The 26,659-nt window shown below is 44.6% G+C and overlaps 1 protein-coding gene and 1 long non-coding RNA gene across 3 annotated transcripts in view; both read left to right on the forward strand.

Moving 5' to 3' along the window:
* The window catches only part of mpped1 (metallophosphoesterase domain containing 1), a gene marked incomplete at both ends in the record, with an annotated part of 437,213 nt that overhangs the window by 294,829 nt on the left and 115,725 nt on the right, over nt 1–26,659 (forward strand). For both annotated transcript variants that reach the window (XM_083632217.1, XM_083632216.1), the window contains one exon: nt 16,851–17,076. In XM_083632217.1, the coding sequence (XP_083488343.1) occupies nt 16,851–17,076 (226 nt within the window). The remainder of the gene's footprint in view (nt 1–16,850; nt 17,077–26,659) is intronic.
* The window catches only part of LOC310794909, a 2,320-nt gene continuing 1,291 nt past the window's right edge, over nt 25,631–26,659 (forward strand). The window contains exons 1-2 of the long non-coding RNA XR_014553594.1: nt 25,631–25,742; nt 26,016–26,233. This is a non-coding gene — a long non-coding RNA (uncharacterized lncRNA). The remainder of the gene's footprint in view (nt 25,743–26,015; nt 26,234–26,659) is intronic.

Genomic DNA, 26,659 nt, shown 5'->3' on the forward strand with positions numbered 1-26,659 from the left:
TTTCTATATTCTAGATCTGGGGTGCCGCGGCCCACTTTGAAATCTGAAAATCTTCCTGGGCCGACCCAACCCTTTAATCACAACTCTGATCAACACGCAAGACTAAGATGGTGTATTTCCATATGTTTTTATAGTATATATTTTTTATGTGAACTTGGGCATAAGGGAAATTAATAATTTATCCACATACAACAAAAAAACATTTAGGCAAAATACCCAAAAGCAGATTGCCAACATTTTCTCCCCCTTACTCATCAGAATGCATAACACATTTGTTGAGACAAAGTGTGATGAGCAACAACAGAAGAAATCAATCCACAAGCTATTAATGCTAGGCTGTGAAAAATGCTACCTTATCTGTAAAGGGGAGACTTGTGGGTACCCATTGAACCAATTTTCATTCAGATAAATTGAGCTGAGAGGTCAAGGGACCCCTTTGAAATAGTTTTCGCTCGCCCAAATTTAACCTACGTTTGGAGCGTTATTTAGCCCCCTTCCCGACAAGCTAGCATAGTATGCTTGATACTGTAGAAATCGGTGCCTTAGGTCTTCTAGTTTCTTCTGATAACAGGAACCCACTGTATAGCTTTAAGAATTACCCTGCCACAGCCATTTGATTGCCCGCAAAAATCGGGAGTGTTGGCAGAGCACTCGTGGCCCACCTACAGTCCCTCAACGGCCCACTAGTGGGCCGCGGCCCACAGTTTGGGAATCACTGTTCTAGATCATTTTCCTTTCCTATGACTTATTTTTGCTGTCTCCTGTGGAGCAACTTTCCCTTTTGCTGTGTCCCTCCATTGTCTTGTCTGTCTTTGAACATCACTAGTTGCAAATTGCCCAATTGTACTTGGCCAATTCTCTGTCCCGGTGGTTGCTCCACCCCCGATCTGCAGAGAGCCATAGACTAGCACATGCTTCCGCCGATACATTTGCCAGCCGCTTCTTTTCACCTGACAGTGAGGCGTTTCAGTGGCAGGACGAAGTGCATGGGAGGATTACGCTATTCCCCCCAGTTCCCCTCCTCCACGAACAGGCGCCCAGATCGACCATAGGAGGCGCTAGTGCAGCTACCAGGCCACCCTCCCCCCCAATTTGTTCACCTATGTTCTCCCCAATTGTGCTGAACAATTCTTCCCTCTGCATGCTGCCCTGGTCGCTGCTCCACCTTCTGCTGATCTGGGGAGAGCCGTAGACTAGCACCATGCTAGTGATGCTACCTCTGACACATGCATAGTAGCCAGTCTTCTTTTCACCCGACAGCAGGAGCTTCACCGGTAGGACGTAGCACATGGGAGGATCACGCTATTCCCACCAGTTCCCTTCCGCACCGAACAGGCGTCCCGACCGACCAGAGGAGGCGCTAGTGCAGCAACCGGGACAAAATACCCTAAATCCGGCTTCCCTCCTGGCTCCCGCAGACACCAGCCAATCGTGCCTGTATGTGTGCCCGACCAAGCCGGAGGTAACACGAGGATGTAAACCTGCGCCCCTACCCAGACGCCCTAAGGACACATACTGTAGCATATCCCTCCGAAAGATGGTCCAACACTTGACTGGTGATTAAGAGATTTAATGCTTTATCCCATAACCAACGTAAGAGCTGGTTGCAAAAACACAAACAAGAAATATATCAGCCTAATAATCTTTCAATACCATTTCAGAACAGCATTAGCCTAACAGTAGCTTAGTATTAGCTCAACAGTAGCTACATAAAGCTAACACTAATTCAAATACAAAAACGAACTAACTAAGATTTCAAGTTTCAAAAAATAATGTTACATAAGACACATACCATCCATTAACATCACAGTATTACAGCAAACACTAACCTTGTGCCTCTTCGGGGGGTGCTAAAACAAATTACTCAAAGCAGGACATGTGCCTTCATTTCACTGTGACTAACTGTTGTAGAGACTAGGCAGGAACTAGGAAATAACATTATCGCCTTCAAAATAAAAGTCTTTCTAATAAAATCTGGAAATTAAATGTGTGCTTAAAACAGGTCAAAACAAGGATGTGCATGCTTAGTCCACTGCACTCTAAATTGGGTTACTTACACTCCCACCAAAATTATGAGCGTTTCATTTTAAATGACAAACTGAATAATTTTCACCTTAGGAAAAACAATAGCTTGGTCTTAATATGGGCATGTATTTAAGAAGCCTCTAACAACAGAATTAACTTCTGCACTGGGCGCTCCAATATGGAAAGTTTACCAAGGCGCTCGCCCTTCTTGTTCAGTCTCTTATCTCCTACTGAGATTTTCACTCTCCTTACAAGTCCATCTTTACCACTGACAGTCTCTAAGACCTTTGCAAGTCTCCATTCACCTCTGGGTGAGAGTTCATCTGTGTCCATCACTATATCACCTACGAGCAGATTTCTCTTTGGCGAGTGCCAACGCTGCCTTGCGGTGATGTTGTGCAGATACTCCCGTTTCCACCGACTCCAGAACTGCTCTGCCAAAAACTGTATGCGGCGCCATCTTTTGGCTCCGTACAAGTCCTCTCTAGGAAATGTGCCAGGTGGAGGCAGTGCTGTGCTGGATTTCATGTTGATCAGATGATTGGGGGTGAGTGGTTCCAGGCTGTCAGGACTGTTTAAGTTATCCACTGTGAGGGGTCGACTGTTAACTATGGCCATGGCTTCGTAGAGTAGAGTCCGTAGTGAAGCATCGTTGAGCCTGCCCTGGGAAAGTGACAGAGTTGAGCTCAGAACACTCCTGACAGTCTTTATCTGGCGCTCCCACACGCCACCTGCATGACTAGAGTGGGGCGCATTCATGACAAAGTCACACTGCTTTTGTGACAGGAACGTATTGAGTCTCTGTGTGTCAAGCTCTTGTAGAGCTGCTTTGAACTCATTCTTTGCACCAACAAAGTTGGTGCCTTGGTCGCACTGGATTTGACGGACTGCACCTCGAACAGCAATGAAGCATCGTAAGCCGTTGATGAAGGCATCTGTGGACATATCCTCTAACATTTCAATGTGGACGGCCCGTGAGCAGAAGCAGGTAAAGAGCAGGCCATATCGCTTATGCTGTTTCCTTCCTTCTGTAGTGACAAAAGGACCGAAGCAGTCCATACCGCAATATGTGAAGGGTGGGGAGGGCTCTACACGTTCCACAGGTAGGTCACCCATTCTTTGACCCTCTGGAAGTCTCCGGAATCTACGACAAGTCACACACTGACGGATGTATGAAGCAACTGCTCGGCTCATTCCAGGGATCCAATATCCATTGGCTCTGATTTCGTTCGTGGTGAAGCCTTTTCCCTGATGTTTTGTCTTTTCGTGGTTGTGAGCTATGATCAGCTTCGTAGCATGATGCTCTTTGGGGATGACAATTGGGTGCTTGAATGAATCAGCGAGAGATGAGTGTCGAAGTCTTCCTCCCACCTTGAGGATACCATCTGTGTCTAGAAAAACATCAAGGTGGTGCAGTTTGTTGCAATGCTGTAGTTGCCTTCCTTTGTTTAACAGCTTGATTTCTTTCTCATAGGCTTGACTTTGCAAATCTTGGATTATGACACGTTCAGCACTTTCCCGTTCGCTCACTGTAGAAAGAGCATGTGATTTGATTTTCTTAGCACGTCGCAGTAGGCGCGCCACAGCGCTGATGGCTCGGGACCATGATGAGAACTTGAACAGACGGTCGGCAAGACTCATTGGTTCTGTCGTGTTCGTTTGCAGCGTCTGTGCCTTTTTGACTTCTGGATCTCCTATGGATAGGTCTGGTACTACATCCTTTGGAGTGGGTATTTCTTTTTCCCACAGGAACATGGGACCAGTGAACCAGTTGGATGTCATCAGCTCATTTACAGTCTTTCCACGAGATGCACCATCCGCCGGATTCTCATCTGTGGGGACGTAGAGCCATTGATGGGGGCTTGTGCTATGGCGGATCTTCTGGACCCGGTTGGCGACAAATGTATGAAAGCGCCGTGCATCGTTATTTATGTAGCCTAAGACTACCTTTGAGTCTGTCCAGAAGTACTCTTTCTCATCAACAAGACCAAGCTCTTCTCTGAGCATATTGCTGATGGTGACTGAAACCACTGCTGCGGTTAATTCAAGTCTTGGTATTGTAGTCAACTTTGTGGGAGAGACTCGGGCCTTTCCTATCACTAGGGAGCAGTGAATCTCTCCTCTTCGGTTCTTGACTCTCAGATAAGAGCATTGACCGTATCCGCTGGTGCTCGCATCCGAAAAGTGATGCAACTCCTTTTCTATGACTTCTCCAAAATCGGCAGGTAGGTAACATCGAGCTATGTTTATCTTCTCTAGGTTGGCAAAGTCATGTCGCCAGCTCTCCCACCGTGGCTTCAGCATCTCTGGCAGGGGGTCATCCCAGCCTGTACCTTGGTGGCACATTTCCTGTAAGATCCTCTTCCCAGTGAGGACATACGGTGCGAGGAAGCCGAGAGGGTCGTATATGGAGGCGACGGTAGACAATATGCCTCTACGTGTCATGGGTTGGTCTTTCAAGGTGTTGTTAAACCTGAAGCTATCCCCCTCTATACTCCATTGAATCCCTAATGCTCGCTCCAGTGTGTCATTGAAGGTCAAGTCCATTGTCTTGGCGTCTATAGCACACTCTGTTGAAGGTATGCTCTGTAGGACAGCTTGGTTGTTCGACACAAATTTGTGAAGACGGAGACCACCTTTGGCGCATATCTCTCTTGCCTCGTGTGCCAACTGAATGGCCTTTTCCACAGTGTCTGTACTGGTTACTCCGTCATCCACATAAAAGTCCCTTGTGACAAACTGGGATCCTACTGGATGTGAGTTACTGTTTTCCTTGGCTAGATATTTCAGGTCATAGTTCGCACAGCCAGGAGATGACGCTGCACCGAAAAGATGTACCTTCATTCGGTATTCCTGAGGTTGTGTGCTCGTATCTCCATCCTTCCACCAGAGGAAGCGAAGGAAGTTGCGGTCATCCTCCTGGACATGGAACTGGTGAAACATTTTCTCTATGTCACACATGAGAGCGATGGGATGCTGTCTGAACCGTATGAGGACGCCTGTTAGGTTATTCATCATGTCTGGCCCTGGAAGAAGGTGTTCGTTGAGGCTTGTGCCGCCGTACTTTGCAGAGCAGTCGAACACAACACGCAGTTTCCCAGGCTTTTTAGGGTGGTAGATGCCATGATGGGGAATATACCATCGTTCACCGTGAATTCCTTCTTTTTGTATTTCTTCGATATCGCCTCTCTCCATGATTTCTTTCATGTATGTTGTGTAGTCCTTCTTATATTTCTCATCCTTATCAAACTTCCGACGTAAATGACTTAGCCTGATTTCAGCAAGTTTTTTGTTATCAGGTAAGACTGGCCGTTGCTTGAAGGGCAGAGGCATCTCATAATGTCCCTGGTCATTTTTCCTTATGCCACTTTTGAGTTTGCCCAGGAAAACGAGATCCTCTTGTGAGACAGTCTTGTCATCTCCTTTTGTGTCCTTAAAGTCTGACTCCAGGGCGCTTATTACATCCAATGGCGTTACTGGAGGAAGTTCCTTTACAGTGACTCTGTGACACAGGCTGGATTCGGTTTCATCAAAGCATGGTGTTGAGCAGCCAACAATGCTCCACCCCACATCTGTGAGGATGGCAAAGGGCTCATTGTCTTTTCCTGTCAATACCTGTCTGGGTGTTAGTGCTCTGGGGCAGTTGTACCCAATTAGGAGTCCTACATCACAGCTAAGGAGAGGTGGCATCTTATCTGTGATTGCTGTTAAGTGAGGCCATTGTTTTGCTGTTTCGTGAGTGGGTATATGATCACGGTTCACAGGGATGCAATCCTTTGTGTATGAAGGAGGAAGGTCGATGTGAACGCATGAATTGTAGCCTCTCACACGGAGTCCACATACCCTTTCACTCTTCATGATCATGCTCTCTCCGAGCATAGTGGTCAGTTTCAGTTTCACAGGTTGGGCGTCTGCTTGTAATCCATCGCGTACATCATTGTCGACGAATGTGCTGTCACTTTGGGTGTCTAACAATGCATAGACAAGCTGTTCTCTGGATGGGTTTGTAGCATGAGACACCCACACAGGGACGATCATAGAAGTGCTGCATGACTGACCTCCTCTGGTGACGTTGAGTACTGTGGCTGCCGTGGTTTCATTCATAGTATTTGAAGCTGTGTTCATGATGGATATCGGCCTTTCTCTCTCTCCATACCTTCTGTAGTTCTCATCATGGAGACAGGTAGGGTGCCTTCCCTTGCATACATCACAGGTGTGGCGGTGACGACATTCCTTGGCGCTGTGACCTGGCTTCACACATCCGTAACACAGCTTATTGTCTTTCACGAATGTTCGTCTATCCTCAAGGGACTTTAACATGAAATCTTGACACTTGGGGAGTTGATGCTTGGCATCTTTGCACCACATGCAGGGGGGCCTTGATTTTCCGATGCTTGATATTGATTTGTCACTGCCTATGTCAGTTTGAGTGTTGAAGACATTGACTTTGTTTCCCTTTGTTTCTTTTATGCTTCTTTTGTCATGGGAGGAGTTAGATGAGTGAAGGGCATGTAGGGAAGTGACTGGGTTGCATGCTATCTCTGCTTCTATGGACACAAAGTGGGTGAAATCCTCAAAGATGGGAAACTCTCCACGCTCCATGAGGGCCATTGTAACGTGACGATTCCAACGCGATGCTAACCAATCAGGAACTTTCTGTATTAGCTTTTGGTTTTCTTCGCAGTCATTTAAGATTTCTAGACCCTTCACATGAGGCATGGCTTGTAGGCAAGCATTTAGGAAGTCTGAGAATGTTCTTAACCCTTCAGCATCTTTGGGCTGTATTCTCGGCCATCTTGACAGCTTGTCCCTGAAAGCTCGTTGGATGACAAATGGCTGACCGTAGCGTTGGTTGAGCTTATACCATGCATCTCTGTATGCCTCATCATCATTTCGATAAAATGTGCCTTCAAGGCACTTGTGAGCAGGGCCACTTATGTATTTCTTTAAGTAATACATTTTATCAGCTGAGAAAATGCCCTTTCGATCTATGAGTGACATGAATGTAGCCCTCCATTCAATGTACAGGATCGGGTCTCCACTAAACACTGTGGGCATTGGCATTGGGAGTCTGTTTATGGCTATGCTGTCTTGAATCGCTTGGGCCAGAGAGGACATGTCAGTAGGGGGCGCTGGTGTGACAGGGTGAGGGTTTTGATGGTATACAGAGGGGTTGGAAGTGATCTGTCTATTGTTTTGCTGTATGGGCTGACCCTCAGTTTCCTGTCTGATTTCTCTGTCAAAGATCTGCAGTCTGGCACGAGCAGCCTCCACGTCCCTTTCTGCTTGTAGACGCTCTAATTCAGACTTCTGTATATCCAATTCCTTCCTATGTTGTTCTTCCATTATTCTTATTTTTTCCTTTTGTTTTCTTTCTACTTCCATTATTTTATATTGAGCCTCCTTTGCAGCGAGCTCTGCGGCTGCTTCAGCCCTTTTTGCAGCCATGACCGTTGTTTCAGAGTTGTGACTGCCTGACTGGCTTGGTAGAGAAGCAGTACCATATATGGAGTAAGCATAGGCCGGGGCATGTAGCTGACGGAGGCGGTGCCTTTCATCATCTGCATCGAAATCGCCATCTAATTGTGTTAAGCGGTCATAGATGATTTTCAAAATGTCTTTAGTTACAGCGTCACATGCATCGACTTTGCGTCTCAGTTCGGTGGATGGTGTGGCACGCTCTCTTATTTCATTGTAAGCTCCCGTTATGTCTTCCTTTCCCTTTTCAATGATGTCTGCCATTTTAGCCAATTCCGATTCTGATATGTCTTTCTTTAAATTTTCTTTGGATGTTCTGATTTGCAATTTCCATTTATCGTACAGGCTAAGCAGTCTTTTTTCCTTTTTAATCAGTTCCTCCTTTTGGTAGAAGAGCATTTTCTCTGTGGGCTTGCTATCACGTTCTGAACGACGTAATGTTGCATCAACTTCCTCCATTTTGTGTTGAAGCTCAGCCAGTTGTTTTTCTTTACATTCTATTATGTCCTTTAATTCCTGCCTTGACATGCCTTCTTTATCCTCTTGTAGTAATACTTTACTTTCTTGTATTTCCGTTTGTAGCTTATGTATCTGTTCATTTATTTCGTCCATTTTGAGCGTAGTTATATTCCTTACCGTCTTCTTTGACCATCACACTAGGTGCTGCAACTCACTGCTGTGTGCCGTGCCGTCTTATCATGGATTCCATGGGCAGCGTGTTGTAGCAGGTGAAGGTGAAGCTCTTACTGTAGCATATCCCTCCGAAAGATGGTCCAACACTTGACTGGTGATTAAGAGATTTAATGCTTTATCCCATAACCAACGTAAGAGCTGGTTGCAAAAACACAAACAAGAAATATATCAGCCTAATAATCTTTCAATACCATTTCAGAACAGCATTAGCCTAACAGTAGCTTAGTATTAGCTCAACAGTAGCTACATAAAGCTAACACTAATTCAAATACAAAAACGAACTAACTAAGATTTCAAGTTTCAAAAAATAATGTTACATAAGACACATACCATCCATTAACATCACAGTATTACAGCAAACACTAACCTTGTGCCTCTTCGGGGGGTGCTAAAACAAATTACTCAAAGCAGGACATGTGCCTTCATTTCACTGTGACTAACTGTTGTAGAGACTAGGCAGGAACTAGGAAATAACATTATCGCCTTCAAAATAAAAGTCTTTCTAATAAAATCTGGAAATTAAATGTGTGCTTAAAACAGGTCAAAACAAGGATGTGCATGCTTAGTCCACTGCACTCTAAATTGGGTTACTTACACATACCCTTAATCTGGCTTCCCACCCGCAGACACAGCCAACTGTGCCTGTATGGACGCCCTAACAAGTCACACGGTAACACGGGGGCTCGAACCTGCTACCCTCATGTTGGTAGGCAGGGAATCTACCACTGCACTACCCGGATGCCAGAATGATTCAATTTCTGCATATTCATTGGCAGATGAAGGTAGATAAAGTGCTACTGTATGGTACTACTAAGCATATCTACCTGCCATACTGTGGAGAAAACGTGAAAAAGAGCTAATAATCAGGGTCAACGGACTCTGCATTCTGCGTTTTGGAGCTGAGGCAGTGAACGAGCTACACCTCAGATTCTTTGTGATCTGAGTTTCTTGTGATGTGTGCAGTCCCGGGTTATGTCCAGTGAGTCTTCATCAAACAGAAACCCCAGAGCTTCAGATGTCCTGGGTCATGTCCAATCTTCATCAAACAGAAACCCTTCAGATGCACACTTCACACTGCTCCAGTCTCTAGAGCTGTAGTCGAGTCTGCCTTGGTCGAGTCCAAGTCCAGATCGAGTCATTGGTGAATCGAGTCCAAGTCGACACTCGAGGAGGAGTTGAGGGGGTCGAGACCGAGTCAAGACCGAGACCGCAAAACTACAAGTCCATTTCAAGACCAATACCATAGCAATGTGCTATCCAAGGCTACCATTGTATTTATTGACTAAAATAGCATATTGTGTGTATTACCTAAAATAGAAGGAACTTTGAAAAGACCTTTCAACAAAATTTGCATGTTTTGAGGACAAAATTATTTGTACGTAGCCAGCTCATAGAGGCACCTTTAGCCTACTTAAGTGGACTTAACCTTCTTACTGCTCCACAACCATATATCAGCATAGCTTGACTGTAATATTCTTACTTGGCATGACATATAATGTAATCAAATCAAATAATCTTATGTCTAAAACTACTATCTACTATTATCTGTAACATTAGTTAGTAACGTGAGGTCCCGCTCAGCCACTGCTATTATGTGCTTTGAGGTGCCGACCTGCGCCAGCCTTATCACACTCGCTGACGGGGGCATCTTCTGATTGTAACGTTCCGTAAATTTAATTAATCCGAGACCAATTCAAGTCCGAGTGATATTCACTCCCAAGTCCGAGACGAGACCAAGACCGCCAAAATCAGTCTCGAGATCGTACTTCAGCTCTGCCAGTCTCCAAACAAAGACAGCAGCAGCAAGGAGCTTCAAGCTAAATAACTCTCCAGGTGGACGCCACTCCCATGCAGGCACTGCTTGGCTGCTTTCCTGCTGAGCTTTGGTTCCAGGCTTACGCAACAATAGAAGATATATTTATTATATATATATTATATATTCAAACTGTACATATTTTTCTTACATTTTAGCTTTTAGCTGATGCCCTTTTTCTAATCACAGTGAGCAGGTAGGGGGTCAGTGTTTTGGTCAAAGACACATCAACAGGACACATGGTTGTTGATGGTAGCATTTGCTGCTGCAGGGATCGAACGTGTGACCCTCTACTTACAGGAAAGTCTCTCTAGCCACCAACATGCCTGTATTAATGCACGAAGCCCCAGGGCCCACGATGTGAAAGGGCCCACAAGGCTCAGGGGTCAAAAAGATGCCCCTATTACTGTCTTTCAGAGGCATATGAAAGTATAAGACCTAAGGCATCCATTGGTACCAGCTTGTTGGAAAGGGCTTTAAATGAAGCTCCAACATTAGTCTAAAGTTTGGCGAGGGAAAAACAGGCTTAGCCATTTTCAAAGGGGTCGCATAATTGGGTTATTCTTGGGGGGGGGGGGGGGGGCTCTTCCATAAACCTAGGGAAAACGTACTATGGGTATGGCTGATGTTGGGGCAGGTTGGATGAGTTATAGTTGGGTCATTATGGTGGGATTTTTTTTTGTGGGGGGTGGGGGTGGAACTTTAATCCGGCCTTGGCCACCAGTCCACTATGCTATCCCTTGAATAGTTCACCCCAAATCTACTTACCCCAATGTCAGTGAAAAGTCAGCTCCAAATAAAGCATCCAATTTCTCCAAACAGCTCGTGCAGCATAGTCCAAGTGTTTTGTAACCGGTCGATGGCATTGCAGGACCAAAACTCCAATATTTACCTTGTTATCTGTATCTCTATTTTCTTCGCTGACAATGCTTTGCTTGCTATTGTGGTGTGTGCGTGTGAGTATTGTTGGTGAGGAAATATAAGAAATAATGAGGCAAATATTGGACTTTTTGACCCACAGAACGATCGATCGGCTACAAAGCACTTTGAAAAATGTGATGGACGTTTTCTGCTTTTTTTGTTGTTGCTGTAAAAAGATGGCACTGTTAACTTCCACAGTTTTGGAGAAGAGATAGAGCTACTACTGTAACTGTGTTTGTTGGTCCTACAAACTTCAATGGAGTTTTGACTGACTTCAGGAGGGTGGTGGTGGGCTGGTGATAATGACTGAATTTACCTTTTGGAGTAAACTATTCCTTTAACATGTTGTTTATCCAGAGAAAATTTACTGAGCGCTACTTAAAATGTCAACGGCCCATGAGAAGTCACCAAAAGCGTTTGTATAGGCGGCTTGTGTGCATCTGTGTCTGTGGAGGTGCAGCATTGACTTTTTTAATTTACTCAATTTTGTGGGTGTGTGCTTGACAACTAAACATAAGCCCTGCAACCAAACAAAAATGGGAGCCGTGTCCGTGAGAGGGGGCGTACCATGTCCAAACCACAGCAATGTGCACTCCTGACAGCTGCTTTCATCTTGTCATTATGCCTCCTTCACACTCGAGGATTTTTGGGCTTCCTAAAGTATTTCTGTGCCTCTCTTTCCTCCCCCCACACCCCCACCCCCCTCCTCTCCCTCTCTCTGTCACCAGCCTCTGATTGGCTGTTATGACAGAGCCGTCGCTGGGCTGTCAGCCTCTTCTAAAGCTCGGTTTAATTACTCCTTTTCACTAGCATGACACACACTCGCTCACCAACAACATGCAAACGCACGCTCGCATTGCAGACACACAGTGGAGGAATCGCTCATGGATGCACACATAAGTGCTGACGCACACCAGTAGCGTAGCCAGACTTGGCTCATTGGGTGTGCCACAGAAAGCCAGGGTATGCCAGGGGGTGGACGGCCGCCGGCAATTTTTTTTTGGGTCTTTTCAAACCAGATTTAGAGGAATATTTGTGTGTTGTTTGCTCCTTTTCACACTCATTATTAGCAGGTAGAAGCAGTCAATTAAATTGTATTTTTTGGCAACATGTAAAACCACTTTGTTTAGTATCTCAAAAAAGTCTCACCTACTTTTTCCAATGAGTGTTCTAGTCGGGAAAGAACGCAAATTTGGTTGGCATGAAGGTTCGTCTACTGCAGAGAGATCTGTAGCGTTCTCAGTGTCCTCTGGCTCTGCACAAACCTCCAGTGTGTTGTTGGCTGCGTTCCCCGCTGTTAACGTCATTGTTTCGGCTGCATCATCTTCTTCATAATCCTCTGTCTCTTCTCCACTGTACACCACCAATACAGGTGCGGGAAGGGTGCACTACAATCCGCACTTGTTGAGGGGGAGGGTGACAACGAGTCATCTTCTTCCTCGTCGTCAAAGCGACGTTTCTTGCCTTTGCCGAAAAAGCTTAAAAGCGAGCTTTGTTTCATGTCTTCTTGATTTGGGCTGCTGCTGCTGCTGCAGCTGTGCGTGCATTTGTTTACTTTACGTGGACGACAGCTTAACTATTCCCATGATGCTCCGGGGCACATAGGTCAGCGGAGCGTGATTTCTAACCCCACATAGGATAAGCAATAACCACGCCCTGTGGCGCTGGGATTGGCCAGGAGCATTGAAGCTTGGGACTAAAGCACCTGGGGTTTTTCATCTTTTAAAATAAAGATGTTTAAAAAACTATTGCTTGTTACATTTTCAGTGCTGTACCTTTTCTCTGAGTAAGAATTAAGCTTGAAATTAACGATATGATACATTATATTATATGAGCTATGAACGTGAACACAACACCGTTTATATTATTGCATGTTTTTGTAGATTGTGTACATTGTGTAGATTACAATTATTATTGCTTATTATTATTACTATGATAAGGTGACCATAATTCATTTCAATGTCCGCTCTCAATGTCCGCTCTCGAAATCGCTGTTCGTTCTCAAGAGTTGGTTCATGAAATCGCTGGGCTGCGTGCCCTCCAGTGTTGCTCCTGGCCAATCCCGGCGCCACAGGGCGTGGTTATTGCTTATCCTATGTGGGGTTAGAAATCACGCGTCAGCGGAGCGTGATTTCTATTCGCACATAGGATAAGTTGGACACAGTGCATGACAGCGTTGATGTGTTTTGCAGACAAAACAAAAAACCTTTTTTACCCCATTTTTTTTGGGTGTGCCAGCGGCCTGTCTGGGTGGCATTGGCACACCCTAGCACACCCGTGGCTACGCGCCTGACGCACACACGTGCCACGCCAAGCCGCTCAGCACCGTCCCAGCAAATAATTGTCAAAAAGCCGCGGTGATTGAACTCTCCGTCGGCCGCTCTACCCAACAAAGCAGACACCCCCAGATGTTTGTCAGCGCTCGCTCTCTGTTTAGCTTTGAAAGTATTGGGGGGGGTATGTAGATTTGCGAATGGCCCAGCCACCACCGAGTGTGACAGGCGCCGATCGATCGTGCGCCCCGCTGCGCCGGGCTCTGAATGAATAGCCAATTAAAGCCATTGAGACTGAGGTGGGAAGGCAGGAAGGAGCGGTATTGACTGAGTTTGATTAGAGGATCTGGAAGACGGGGAGGGAAAAGAGAGGGGTAGTCAGTGTAGCGGCTGCAAAGACACTTTATGAATACACTATCAAGATGAAGCATTTGCCTACATGCTGCACCAATGGTATGAAATGGTATAGGCCACTCTTCCATGCAGAGTGGTAGTCCCCCCTGACACCGTTTACCCCCCGAATGCCCCAATCTTATTTGGACATGTTGTGAACGATGTAGCGAGCCAACTTACCCTGCTAGCCGGGCGCTTCTCGCTTATACTGAGCGTTAGCGCCTGGGGACCCACGTAGCATTTCCCATCAGACAATCGCGCCACTCTTGCGTCTAGGTCTTAAAACGAGTCCTTACCTGAGCCAGAAACTTGAAGTGAAGACGCTATCCGATGCTTAACATCCTCTTCTTCTAAATAACAGATGTTGCCGCTTCCAAATTGTTGCATAAAATCCACTTTTATGTCGTGGATATAAAAAAAAATCCTTGATGCAATACCATTCAGGAAGTGTGGGGGGCAGTACGGACAGCGACGCACTGTGTTTACACTACTGCCCCCCACACTTCCTGAATGGTATTGCTTATGTAGTGTTAAAAGTATATAATTTTCTTTAAATTACTTTGGCAGGAGAGACAAGGAGTCACAGAGAAAGGAACAGGCAGTGAATACAGATGGTGAGAAAGAACAAAGAGAAGATGATGGAGAGCGAAATGAACAGACAGAATTTGAAGGCATGCAGACAAGATATGAGAAAGAGGGAGCAGGTTATGGAAAGCAGAGAGACACATAAAATGACGGTGAGAGAAAGAGCACAGGAGGAGACACACATGGAAAAGAGAGACCAGACAAGCAGAGCCACAGCACAGTAAAGATGATATTAATTGAATGTGAATCTAATGTGATGTGTGTCATTATTTATAGATCTAGCCTCTTAATTTTGCTCTCAAAGTGCACAAAATTGAAGCCTTTTCCTTTAAAATGTACACATTTCACGGTGGGCACGTCCCCACCGGAACCCCGCGCCACCTCGCCGAAATGACCTCGGTATTTACAAAACCCTGGCTACGGCCCTGGCTACAAATAAGATATGTTGCCAAATCTCGTGAGAGTGTGTGACTCAGACAGAGACAGTCTTGAACAAAGTACATTTTCCACTGATTTGTGTGTCTGAAAAATGCCATGTTCGTTTCAGAATGTTCGGAAGATATGTGTCTTGTGGAAGTTGGGTCCAATATTTACTTGGGTGACTATGGGGGCGAAAGAATCGGTCATAATATGTGCTCACGTTCACGTCTCCCATTGACTCGGCTGCTGTTAGTCTGTAAATGTTTAATATTCTGCGTCGTAAAATGATCAACACTCTCCCTCCCTCCCTTCTTTGCCTGGTTTCTCGTTCCTCTAAGAAAGAGATTCCCTGGCGGATGCGTTCATATGGTTCCATAAACAAATGACAGCGGTGCACTGGGTTGAGACCTTGATTGATGGAGGGGAGCTGAGACAGATGTACATATTTACTAGAAAGGGAGGGGAAACAATGAGAAAAGTGGAAAAATTTGTGAGCTTCATCGCCGTCTGGAATTGCTTTCATGTCATCCTACAGCACATTTTCCTTCTCTTCTCTCTCTCTCTCTCTGTGTCTCTCATCTCTTGGAAAAATATAGCCAACGCGGAAGTGCCAAAAGCAGTTCCTCAAATGGCCACTTGAGGCTGGCCTCAATGGAAATGAACCCAACGGAATGCAAGTAGCGCGAGGGTCGGAGATGTTTCAGAGTCTGAAAACAAATCTTGTCTGAGATGAGTTGAGAGGCGGACCATAATAGCGTGTCGATGATTTGATTTGACAATTCTGGGGACTGGCTTTGGCATTGGCCAATCCTGCCGTGTTCCGCCCCCAAATCGAGTGGGATTCAGCGTGTTGTGGTGCTACGTGAGTGATCTGCAGAGTACCAGGCAGCTGCCCGCCTGGAATCTCTGAGGGGCGACCTCTTAATTAACGTTATCCTGGAATGCGAGTTTAACGAGCCAGTTACATTTCTTTGCAATCTTATACATTACCGTTTGCTTCATTTTGTATGTTACATACAATTGGCCAAGTTAGTAGTTTATGGGCTCGAAATTCTGCCAGATTACAGACACTAGGCGCCATTTTCTCCTTCATTTGGAGGAGAAAATTCTCCTGAAATGAAGATTGATTGACAGCTGCCATGTTGTGATATGATTGGTTGAAATGGGGTCGAAATTTGATAGTACTATGTGACGTCAGTAAACTGTAGATTACTTATGAATGAAATCTTGAAAAATGAACTTTTGATGGGAAAAAGTGTGAAAAAAGAAAGAAATTCGATTTTTGTGATTTCTTTTGGCATACATTATTAAATAGGTGCACTGAATACCCAGGTATTTGAACTGAAATAAACTAAAAGTCATTTTTGGGTTCAGCTCGACTTTAAAAAGCTCAACTTTACAGCAGAAATAATAAACATGCTTACAGCCTGGTTCAAAACAGGTCTGGTCTCTATTTCCGTGTTCATGATGACATAAATTCTGGTCCCGTTTCGAGTAAAATAGATGAGGAATCAGACTATGCTTTGCTGGCATGATTGACAGGTCGCCTATCCAGTGATCCAGATATCCAGCAGCTCACCGATCACGGACCAATAGCAGGCGGCACTGTAGCTCTCCTCATCCAAATATTGTCACTTCTGGCAAAAAAAAAAAACCCAAGATGCAGGGGCTGGAAGTGGCGGTGCTTTGGGTGCTGCAGTGTTGTTTTGTATTGGAATTGCAATGTCAATAAAGAAATATGTATATATATATATATATATATATATATATATATATATATATATATATATGATTAAAATGTGTTTTATATGTTTTATACTGCGATATTTAGGGTTTAGTTGAAGACTATCAGCAAAGCAAAGAGGGTAATGTTATTTTTGATGTTTGGTTTAATAATAATAATAATAATAATAATAATAATAATAATAATAATAATAATAATAATAATAAGTTCAGTGTTTCTGCCTGTGTTGCTGTCTGTTGTAGTTTAAAACGACCTAAAGGGAGAGCAGGTGGTGACATGAAAGTGAGTGAGAAATGGCAAAAAAAAAAATCAAGAGTCCCTCCCTTGCAGCACCCCATACTTAAAAAGAGTTCCAGCGTCTCTGCCAAGATGGCGATGGTCAAAATGTTGCACTCAAGGCTTCAAACCAATGGGTGACGTCACAATGACTACGTCCTTATTTTCATATTCTCTATGCTCTTCTCCCTATCTTCCCTTCCCTCACCTTCTCTGCCTCCTCCCCCAGGCACGCTACCCTACGACATCAAGATCGTGATCGCTGGAAACCACGAGTTGACGTTTGACCAGGAGTTCATGGCTGACCTGATCAAGCAGGACTTCTACTACTTCCCCTCTGCCTCCAAGCTGAAGCCGGAGAACTACGAGAACGTCCAGTCGCTGCTCACCAACTGCATCTACCTGCAGGACTCCGAGGTCACCGTCCGGGGGTTCAGGATCTATGGCTCTCCCTGGTGAGTAACCCCGGTACTGCACCACGCTCCGGCATGGACAAACGGAAAAGGTACAGGCACAGAAATAAGCACAAATCTTGTACAGGGCGTGTGTTAAATTCTATGCACTGAAGCACTGCGACACGGTTAAATGACCTAATTTTACAAATGCTAAGTAAATACCACAAGATAACATCACCTACCATTAAAGTTTGTAGGGCAGCGAAGACGAACTGCCTGCAAATGTCCATTACTAACTGTGGAATGTTAAGTTTGACATTTGTTTTCACATTGGGAGACTGTGGATTGAGTTCATTGCTAATGTGTCTGCTGTCTGTACATCTCCAAAGTACAGACATGACGTGACGCACACATCAGGTGCATTAGAGATCTAGTTCGATCTATGTCTATACAGTGACCAACCTTTGATCTGATTTTGTGCCTTTGTATGGAAACGCTGCATTTCATAGTAAAAAAACACACCCAAAAAACACCCTCTAGAGGCCATCTGACAAGGCACATAATCTCACTGAGCATTACCTACTGTAACTGACTGACCGAATGACTGGCTGACCTGAATTTGCCACGTGATGCCTTCAGCTACACTGTGGGAAAAAGTACTGTGGCTCCTGATTCAAGGTTGCAGTGTTTCACGCATGGGCGCGACAAGGTGGGTGCTCAGGGTGCTGCAGCACCCCCTCGTGGAACAGTGTGTAAATTTTTGGGGCTTGACATTACCACCCACCAAATGTGGGTAGAACCCGTCCGTGGTGTGTAACTCATCAGTTACTCTTAGTCACTTTGGCAGGTGGTAGTCAGTAGTCTCTATATTTATAGAGGACTGAAGGTAGTGTTGTGGTTGAAGTAGAGCGGGTGCAGGCTGAAGCTGTTCACCGTGTTCTAAGTTCTCTACTGATGATATTTCTTCTACTTTGTAGCCTATTATTACTGCTGTTGTTACTAAATTTTTTAAATCGATTTTTTTTTCTCTTGCTGAAGTAAAGTAAATCGGAGCTGCATGCACTCATAATAATTCAAATGGAGCCGCCGTTTGCGTAATTGAAATTAATATGCATGCACATTTATAGGCTACTGTGAAAATATGTTCCTGTGTGCATGGTTTCACGTCATACTGTATGCTGTCATCAGCCTGTGTGAAGTTAACACACATGGATGATCAAATACGTAACTTGGCCTTACATCTTAAAGCTTAACTAGGCGACTTTGCACTTTGGCAGCCGCATGTGGCAGCGATAGAAAACTGTTGCACCAATGTATCTAGCGAAACTTGTACTACAATATTTGGTCTTATCACGCTTGGACTACTGTCCAGCCATATGGTCCAACGCCTCTAAGCTTGACCTGAACAAACTCCAGCTCGCTCAGAACAGGGCGGCACGCCTCGCTCTCGCTGCTCTGTGAGGAGCGATGTTGGGGGGATGAATGCCGCTCTGTCCTGGATGACAGTGGAACGAAGGCTAGCATGTAGCCTTGTAACTGTTTTATTTAACATCTGGAATACTGGGAAACCAGAGGGCTTGTACACACAACTGTACCCAACTAAGTCTAGACATGGATATACCACAAGGCAAGCATTAGATTCACGGTTTACTCTACCTCTACCAAAAACAAATGCACTGAAAAAGACGGTTAGGGACCGTTCGTTATTTATGGAAGGGTCCACTGGAGGAAAATAGGGGAGGGTCAACCTGTTTTAAATTTAGTCTGAGGGAGGGTCCAGGGGAGGGGCATACAATTTTGTTGTTTGTTGTTGTAATGTTTGCTTTTCGGACTTCAACAACTACTGAGTTGCTTCATTTACACCCCTCCTGTCCAAACTGTTTGGTATGTCCCGGTGCATTGTTTCTCTTTGGCGGTCCTATCTGTCAATCTTTGTGCTTGGCCTATCCAGACAGTAGGCGTGTACAGTATCTGGCGAATCAGTGGCGCTTTACTGGTGATAATATGGAAATACATTTCCAGCGCGAATAACCCACGAGCAAACAAACAGACATGGCATCACAAAATATATATGGGCTCTATCGGCCTATAAACCAGCGCAGATAAGTCGTCTTAGGAAGTCACAGTAGAACCGAGTTACTCATCTCCTAAATTACACAGGGCTCGACATTAACGGTTGCCCGGGCAACCAAATAAAAAAATTGGGCAACCATTTCTTGGCCTTTGGTTGCCCCAAGGGCAACCACGTTTTAACATGCAAAAAAATATGTACAGCAGCAAACAGCAAAATATACACCAAATAAATATGTTTTAATACATGTTGTGAGTGACATATATGTGACATTTTATTGCCACTAATTACCAGTCGGAACCTACGTGATGCATGCTGCACGTGCGGTATGTTTAACGAGTACTGACTCGGACAGGTGTGGGGCTGCTGGTACACAATCACAGCGGCTGCAAGACGCAAGAAGAACCGCGTCCGCCTGCAGCCCCGCACAGAAACAAAGGACGAGGAAATTGTCATCGAGGTGAAATACCCGTGCATCTTTGAACGGGACGGAAAACTAATGCTATACTGCAAAGCATGTAGGCTACAACAAGCGCTTAGGTCTCATTTGCTTCCCGCATCAGCGAGGACCGCGAGTGTCCGCACGGAAAAGTGAGTCAAATCAGCAGACGCGCCCCTCCACAAGGCTCCTGTGGAGACGGTTTTCGCCTGGCCGTGCACACCCCGAATTGTGTAACTACGTGGACGCGGCTGGGCGGACAAAGTGGAGTTTTCAAGACTCCCGCTCACTTCCGCGAGCAGAAACCCACACAGTGTATAAAAGCTCCACACGTTTCCTCGTCAAGATTCAGTGTCTCTCATTTCCGTGCGACAGTCCAAACTTCAAGCATAATTCCAGCATAACGCTATACTGCAAAGCATGTAGCCTACAACAAGCCTACAACATACACCTCGACCAGGACATCCTTCAAAAACGTTTTACCACCGCGTATATGTGCTGAGGAATGATTTCCATCCCTGGCCTGTCAACCTGTCATACGGGGTGAGAGAGAGAGGGATTGCAGGGCCGCTTCTGGGCCTTTTGGGGCCCTATGCAACATCAGAGTGGGGGCCCCAAACCACTGTCATCATAGTATCCCTGAATGAACATGAGGAGGCATAGGCTACTTCATTATCAATAACACTTTTAATTAATAAATTAAGCACAATATCAACAATAACTGTTAAAAAATATATGAAAATGAAAGTTCACAAATATTAGTTAAACAAATCCTTTCAGTGCAAATGCATTATAAAAACAAAAAATAAGATTTGTTTAGAAAACGAAATGACCTTAATGTATTATTATTATTATTATTATCATTATTACTACTACTACACCCGGTGCGCACACTGAATAGGCCTATTATACTATATACTATAGACTATTATACTTACTTTTCTGTCACATCGTCATTATTAAGCCGGCTTATGACTGCATAGTATCTTAATTACTCAAAATATAAGGCGACTAAAATTGGGCAACCATATTTTTATTCGGGCAACCAAAAGCTCTTGCCAGGTTGCCCCTCCGGCAACCACTTTTAAAAGTTAACGTCGAGCCCTGTTATGTTAAGTCTGCGAGGGATATTTATACCACCAGGATGACATATATGTTTCACATAAGGTTGTGTTTTGATTTCGAGATTTTATTTTGTCCAATATTGAAATGTTCTACAATTGCATGTTGTGTTAAAGCAGCTACGAGCAACTTTTTCGATTGTTATTAAACAGTATAATTACAATATTGATGCATCACATCTCACCTATAATAGTAGCTGAGACCAAAGCCGTGTGTATCTGAGATTGCTCCCTTAGGTGATTATTAAGTCTATGTCTGTCTAAACTCGCGTCAACAGGGGGCTCTCTAGAGAGACCGGACCGGGTAACCCGGAAGTGAAACGCGGAAGTGAAACGCAGCTGCCTGCCTACGCCGTTCGCGCTGCCTAGCAACATAGCATAAACATTGTGAACGCCACGCATACTCTCGGGAACATCTCTCGTTATATTCTAACAGGTTTTTTGGAAGTTATTTTGTGGTTATGGCCGAAGTGGCTGCTGCAAACCGTTTCATTTCACTTCCTGATCTGCCCTGGCTACAGACAGACTAACACTGGCCGATTCACTCGGGGTTCAAGCGAGACTACTCTGCGTTGGTCTCGTCGACTATTAGAGGTAAGATGTGATGCATTGATATTAAATTTATACTGTTTAATAACAATCGAAAAAGTTGCTCGTAGCTGCTTTAACACATTCACTGCCAACAGTTTTTTCAATACTGTAGGTAGCTTCTGCCAAGGGTTTTTTTGAGGATTCTGGCTCATCTTTCAAGAGCCGAGGATTATTTTCTGCTAGGACTTTGTGAACACAAAATATCTCAAAAGAACTAATATAATGTGTGCTTTCTCTGTCTAAAAGAGTTAGTTTTTATCATGTTCTGTTATGTAGGCATTAGCAGTTGAATACAGCATGGTTTCAGCATCTGAGAAGGAAAGCTGAGAAAAATGCATTTTTGTGAAATTCGATAGAACAGTCACTTTAACTATTTATTTTTGGCATCAGTGAGACATCAGACATCTAAACAATATAGTTCTGAACAGTAATTTCCTCCATAACAGCACCCCCACCCCCCTCTCCTTCAAACTCCTCCCTCCGTGCGTGTGTCTCTGGTGGCTTTGCAGCGTTTGTCACAGGCGAGTCTCTGCCTGTCTGTGCTGCCTGGCTGCTGGCGGCCGCTCGTCGGGTGAGTCTGGATGGGGCTCGTTCGTTTCTGGGTTTTCGGTTGTGAGCTCAGCTGGGATGAAGCTGCGTGCGATTCTGGGCTTTCTGCTGGTGTTTCAAAGTGTGTTGCACCCAGAATCTATTTTTAGAATCCCCCACCGCCAGCTCCCAGCGCGAAAGCGAAAGCGTTTTCGCCAATCCATTTTCATGAGAATGGCTTCCTCACGCTGCTGTTTTTGCTCTGCTTTCTCTAGTCTGGAGAGCACTGTCGCCACTTAGTGGGTCGGTAAAATAGGTTATACACATTCAATAGCTCCCATATTTTTATAGGAGATGTAAAAGGGTTTGATCCACGTCCCACGTCAAATTTTTTTTTTTTTTTTTTGACGAGTTAACTCGTCGACGGCAGTCAACCGTTGGATTTTTTTTGACGAGTTAACTCGTCGACGGCAGTGAACGTATTAACATTACACATTATTTCTATCTATCTTTCTATCTATTTAGGCTAATTTGGATGCTATTAATTATCTAAATGTATTAGCCCAATGCATGCTGGGAGATTTCACATGTGTGGCTTTGTGCCTGTCTGCTGTCTGATACGCGAGGGAGTGAGAGAGAGAGAGGGGGAACAGAGAGTGGAGAGTCCGCGGCTCCGCGCAATTACGCACAATAATAGAACCGGCGAACTTTTTTTCCATCAGTCATTGACCGCTATTTAAACACAAATATTGATATACACAGACTGAAGATTGTTTCACAAGCGAAAATAGCATTATGATTGGTGACAGTTCTGCTCTAAAAGCGCAAAGGATTATGGGAGTTCATGTTCTTGTGGGAAGCTTGTTACTGTTACAGTTAAAAACGTGGTCTAGTGATGTTGTGCTCATGTTTTGATTGCATTATGTGGTAATGGCAATGTTTGTGTGGCCAGGATAATGTTTAGTTTTACTATCAATGTAGCCACCACGACTGAGACCGTTAGTGTGTTCGATCACCTCTGGCCGGAGTTTCTGCAAATGATTCCGATGTGGAATAAATAGCACCCCCTGCTGTCACTGGGTGTATGAGGCGCAGGAGTGGTTAAAAGTAAGATCTCTGTGTCAGTCTGCATTCTTCCACGCAAACTCGCCATAATATTGTTTGGGGAGGGTCAATCATATTTTTCAAATCACTTGGGGAGGGTCAAGGAAAAATATATTTTGATCAGGGAAGCGGCACAGCTTTTTATTTCAGAGCACACCAAATCCCTCCAGTGACCCCCCCCTTCTAAATAACGAACGGTCCCTAATGTATAGAGCAAAAAAATACAGAGAAATATAACTATGGCAAGGAACAAATTTATGTTTCAAAAAAAGTTAAAACTTGCAGTTATGAATAATAAGATAGATTTTGGTCTTTGATTTACTGATTTGTTAATTGTGCAACATGGAAGGAATTTGTATTACGGTATTATATTATATGTATTATTTATTATATATTGTAATCAAGTATTCCAATTACAATATGATGGTCTAATGTGAGTATGGTAAACACAAGGTCAGTATAAGTGGTTTTTGCTGGTGCAATTACTCAGGAAGACCGATACATTTCTTTTTGTTTATGAGCACACAGTAAAAACTCCTGGGCTGTTTGTGTAAACATATAGTTGGTCTATTCACCTGGGTCAAGTATTCTGGGCTAGCTGTGGTATTATAAACACACTCTTGGGCTGCTCATAGCCCAATATGATTGGGTAAGAGGGCTTTAAGGGGGTATTTTGCGGTTGGACATCTGGTTGGGCTACTCTGGCCCATGTCCTGGTCCATTCATTTTCCCGCCGGCCCCTCAGTCCAGTGGAATTTTCTGGAAGCAGCAGCTTGTCTCCCTCCTCTCCCATATTAAGAAGTGAGCAGGATTTTACGGTAGGTTATATGAATACCTATTTATATTATTTTTAAATAAGTTGTGGTAAAAGCATGAGCTCAGTTCACTGATGGCATCATGGGGGATTTAGTGGCTTTCATTCTGTGTGTAACGGGATGTAGAAACACACTTCAAGGCTGCTACATGTCCAGGAGGCCTGACAGTAGCTAGCCAGTAGGCTACCCCCTCCCTACTGTAACCTAGATCTGGGCACTGCTGTCGACTCAACACAGCTTATGTGAAACTGCCATGGGTGTAGCATTACATAGCATAACTGCTATGTTTTTAACTTTATGTTACCGGTTCGCATGTTGTGGAGTGGATGGGAACTCTGTGGGTTCGGCTCCACGGTAAAAACAACAAACAAAACAGCAACACATACGTTATTGAATGGATTTTTGTTTATCAGAGAGGAACAAGGCAAGCTAACTAGCTAACGCTAATTTTGGCTAGTGACTGACTTGTCTCTAAAAAAAACGAGTGGACAAGCTTTTTTACTTTTGTTAACAATGGTGATTCTGCCCTGCAGTTGGAGACTACCTAATGCTACAGCAGTCTGAGATGTCTTGAATGCGGTTATTTGAGATGGGTGAGTAACATTAGCCAATTTATAATTGCAAGAGGCTGATGTTAACCTTAGCTAGCTATGACAATAAATCGGGTGGGGAGTAGATAACCTCAGCCTTTAGCAACTTTGCTAACGCTAAATGTTTAGCAGTGATTTTATGATCTAGACGATACAAACAAGGTATTGATCATATAACGTTATGGCTTGTTTTCTGATCCAAGGAGTCAGGAGGTGGGAAGACATGTTTTAGTGGAGGGAAAAAACAGCTGCAAGTAATGTATTTAACGCTAAGTAGCGCTACCATCATGTTCAATGAAGCCAGCCTTCCCTATTTGGCTGGCTAGCTACAACGTGAACGTAACTGCAAGGAGGAAACTCTTTAGGATTATTATCAATCCCGTTTTTTGCTTTAAAGTTGGAGTTGGTGGAAAACCTGGGATTGATGCTTTTTGGCGTGGAGAGTGCATGGTCATGGGCCAGGAAGTTATCCACATCACCACATCAAGGTAACGTTACGTTATTAAAAATATTCTGGCTGGCAGTGTTTGTAGCTAGTGCATGTCAGTGACATACAGTATGAATCTGCCAGGCTGTGATGCTGTTGAAGTTGGTTGTGTGTGTGTGTGTGTGTGTGTGTGTGTGTGTGTGTGCTGCGTGTGTGTGTGTGTCTGTGTGTGTGTGTGTGTGTTGCGTGCGTGCGTGCGTGCGTGTGTGTGTGTGTGGATGATGTAGACTAGCCTATATTTTGGGGATGGTATGGACAGATATTTGGTTTAATGATATGTTGTGTACAACATGGACTTAAGCATTTGGATGTGATGTGCCCCCTTATGACATCACTGATGACATAGTCAGTGTGTGTGTGTGTCCCCTTATGACATCAGTGTTGACATAATCAGTCTTATGCCTCTGTGTGTGTGTGTGTGTGTGTGTGTGTGTGTGTGTGTGTGTGTGTGTGCGCCTGATGACATCACTTCCAGTTGAGTGACATCACTTCCTGCACGAGTTGCACCTCGGGGCGAGCTGCAGAGTGAAGTAATTGGCGGCAGCTGGCATTTTTCGGGATTGGTGGTGCCGAGCAAACCCGAGGGGCGAAGGGACACAGACGGGACCACAACGGGAGGAAACAGCCCTTGGAGTAAGCACAGGATCAATGCTCTCAATGCATCAGAAAAGGAGAGGTCATCTCCTAGATCCTGAATCCTTGCGTGTGAGTAATCTGTTAGCCTGGCCAGCTGACTCACTCACCTGTTCTCTCCCCTCCAGTTTGGGCTGCCGAACGAGCCGTCATCGTGGAACCCTGTGGTCAAGATAGGACTCCCGTTGCTCGCCATCCCCATCTCCAAGCGCTATCCAGCGTCTCCAGGCGCCATCTCCCTCTCAAATGCTATCTAGCGTCTGCAAACGCCATCACCATCTCCAAACGCTATATCTAGCATCATCAATGTCATCGCCCACGCAGGACGCACAGCCAACACGCCGCAGGTAGGTAAAACTACAGTATACAAAAACTGCTTTGATGTAGTAATTTTACAAAGTTTCAAATTAATTCCTGAATTTTCTTTTGTTAATAACAATCTCATGAGTAATAGTTGTTTGTCAAATTGTATTTGCCATAAAAAATGTTTAGAGTGATAACACGTTATATACTAGAGGCTATTTTGCACGGATACAGTATATAGGTGTGCCTTGAGATTTTGTCTCGCCCCTTTGGGTTCGCAAACCACTGCCTGAGACAACATATTACTACCGTTTCAGGCACCTCAGTTGCAGCTCCGAACTGTGCCCTCCCATCCCACCAGTTGTGACCCACTCTGCATCCTCACTCAGACTCAGGAAAGGCCAGTTTGCCGACCTGGCTGCCACAATCAGGTCCTGGGAGGACGACCTAAGCCACCCGCCCATTCGCAAAGAGAATGCCCAAGGGAAGCCTGCTACCGCCTGTGTTCCCAAACTGTCCTCCAGAGACGCCATTGGTAGGTTTTTCCCCCAGTCGTCTTATTCCTCAGCACAAATGGACAATAATGTTATTTCTGTGTCCGTGTCTATTTCAGTGAATCAGATTTTTATTCATTACTTTATTATTACTTATGTTATCTTTATAATAGTTTATTTGACTACCAGCTCTATTATGAGAGCACAATGCTTACTGATGCATTTCATAAACACTGATAAACTGTATACTGTACAACAGGCTGGACAGACTGCAGTTCTGCGGGGGTATTGCGAGAAAAACGGCAATAGGTCTTTAAGCTTATTATTATGTCCATTAATTTTGCCTAATGTCAACATTGTTTGAGCATAAATAGCCCAATCTGCGAACCCAGAGTCTTTTTCGGCACGTAAATAGACTCTGGGACAGCCGTAACTTTTTTTTAGGATTCCTGTACAGTGCGGATCTT

Source organism: Poromitra crassiceps (assembly GCF_964638095.1).
Source record: "Poromitra crassiceps genome assembly, chromosome: 2".
NCBI lineage: Eukaryota > Metazoa > Chordata > Actinopteri > Beryciformes > Melamphaidae > Poromitra > Poromitra crassiceps.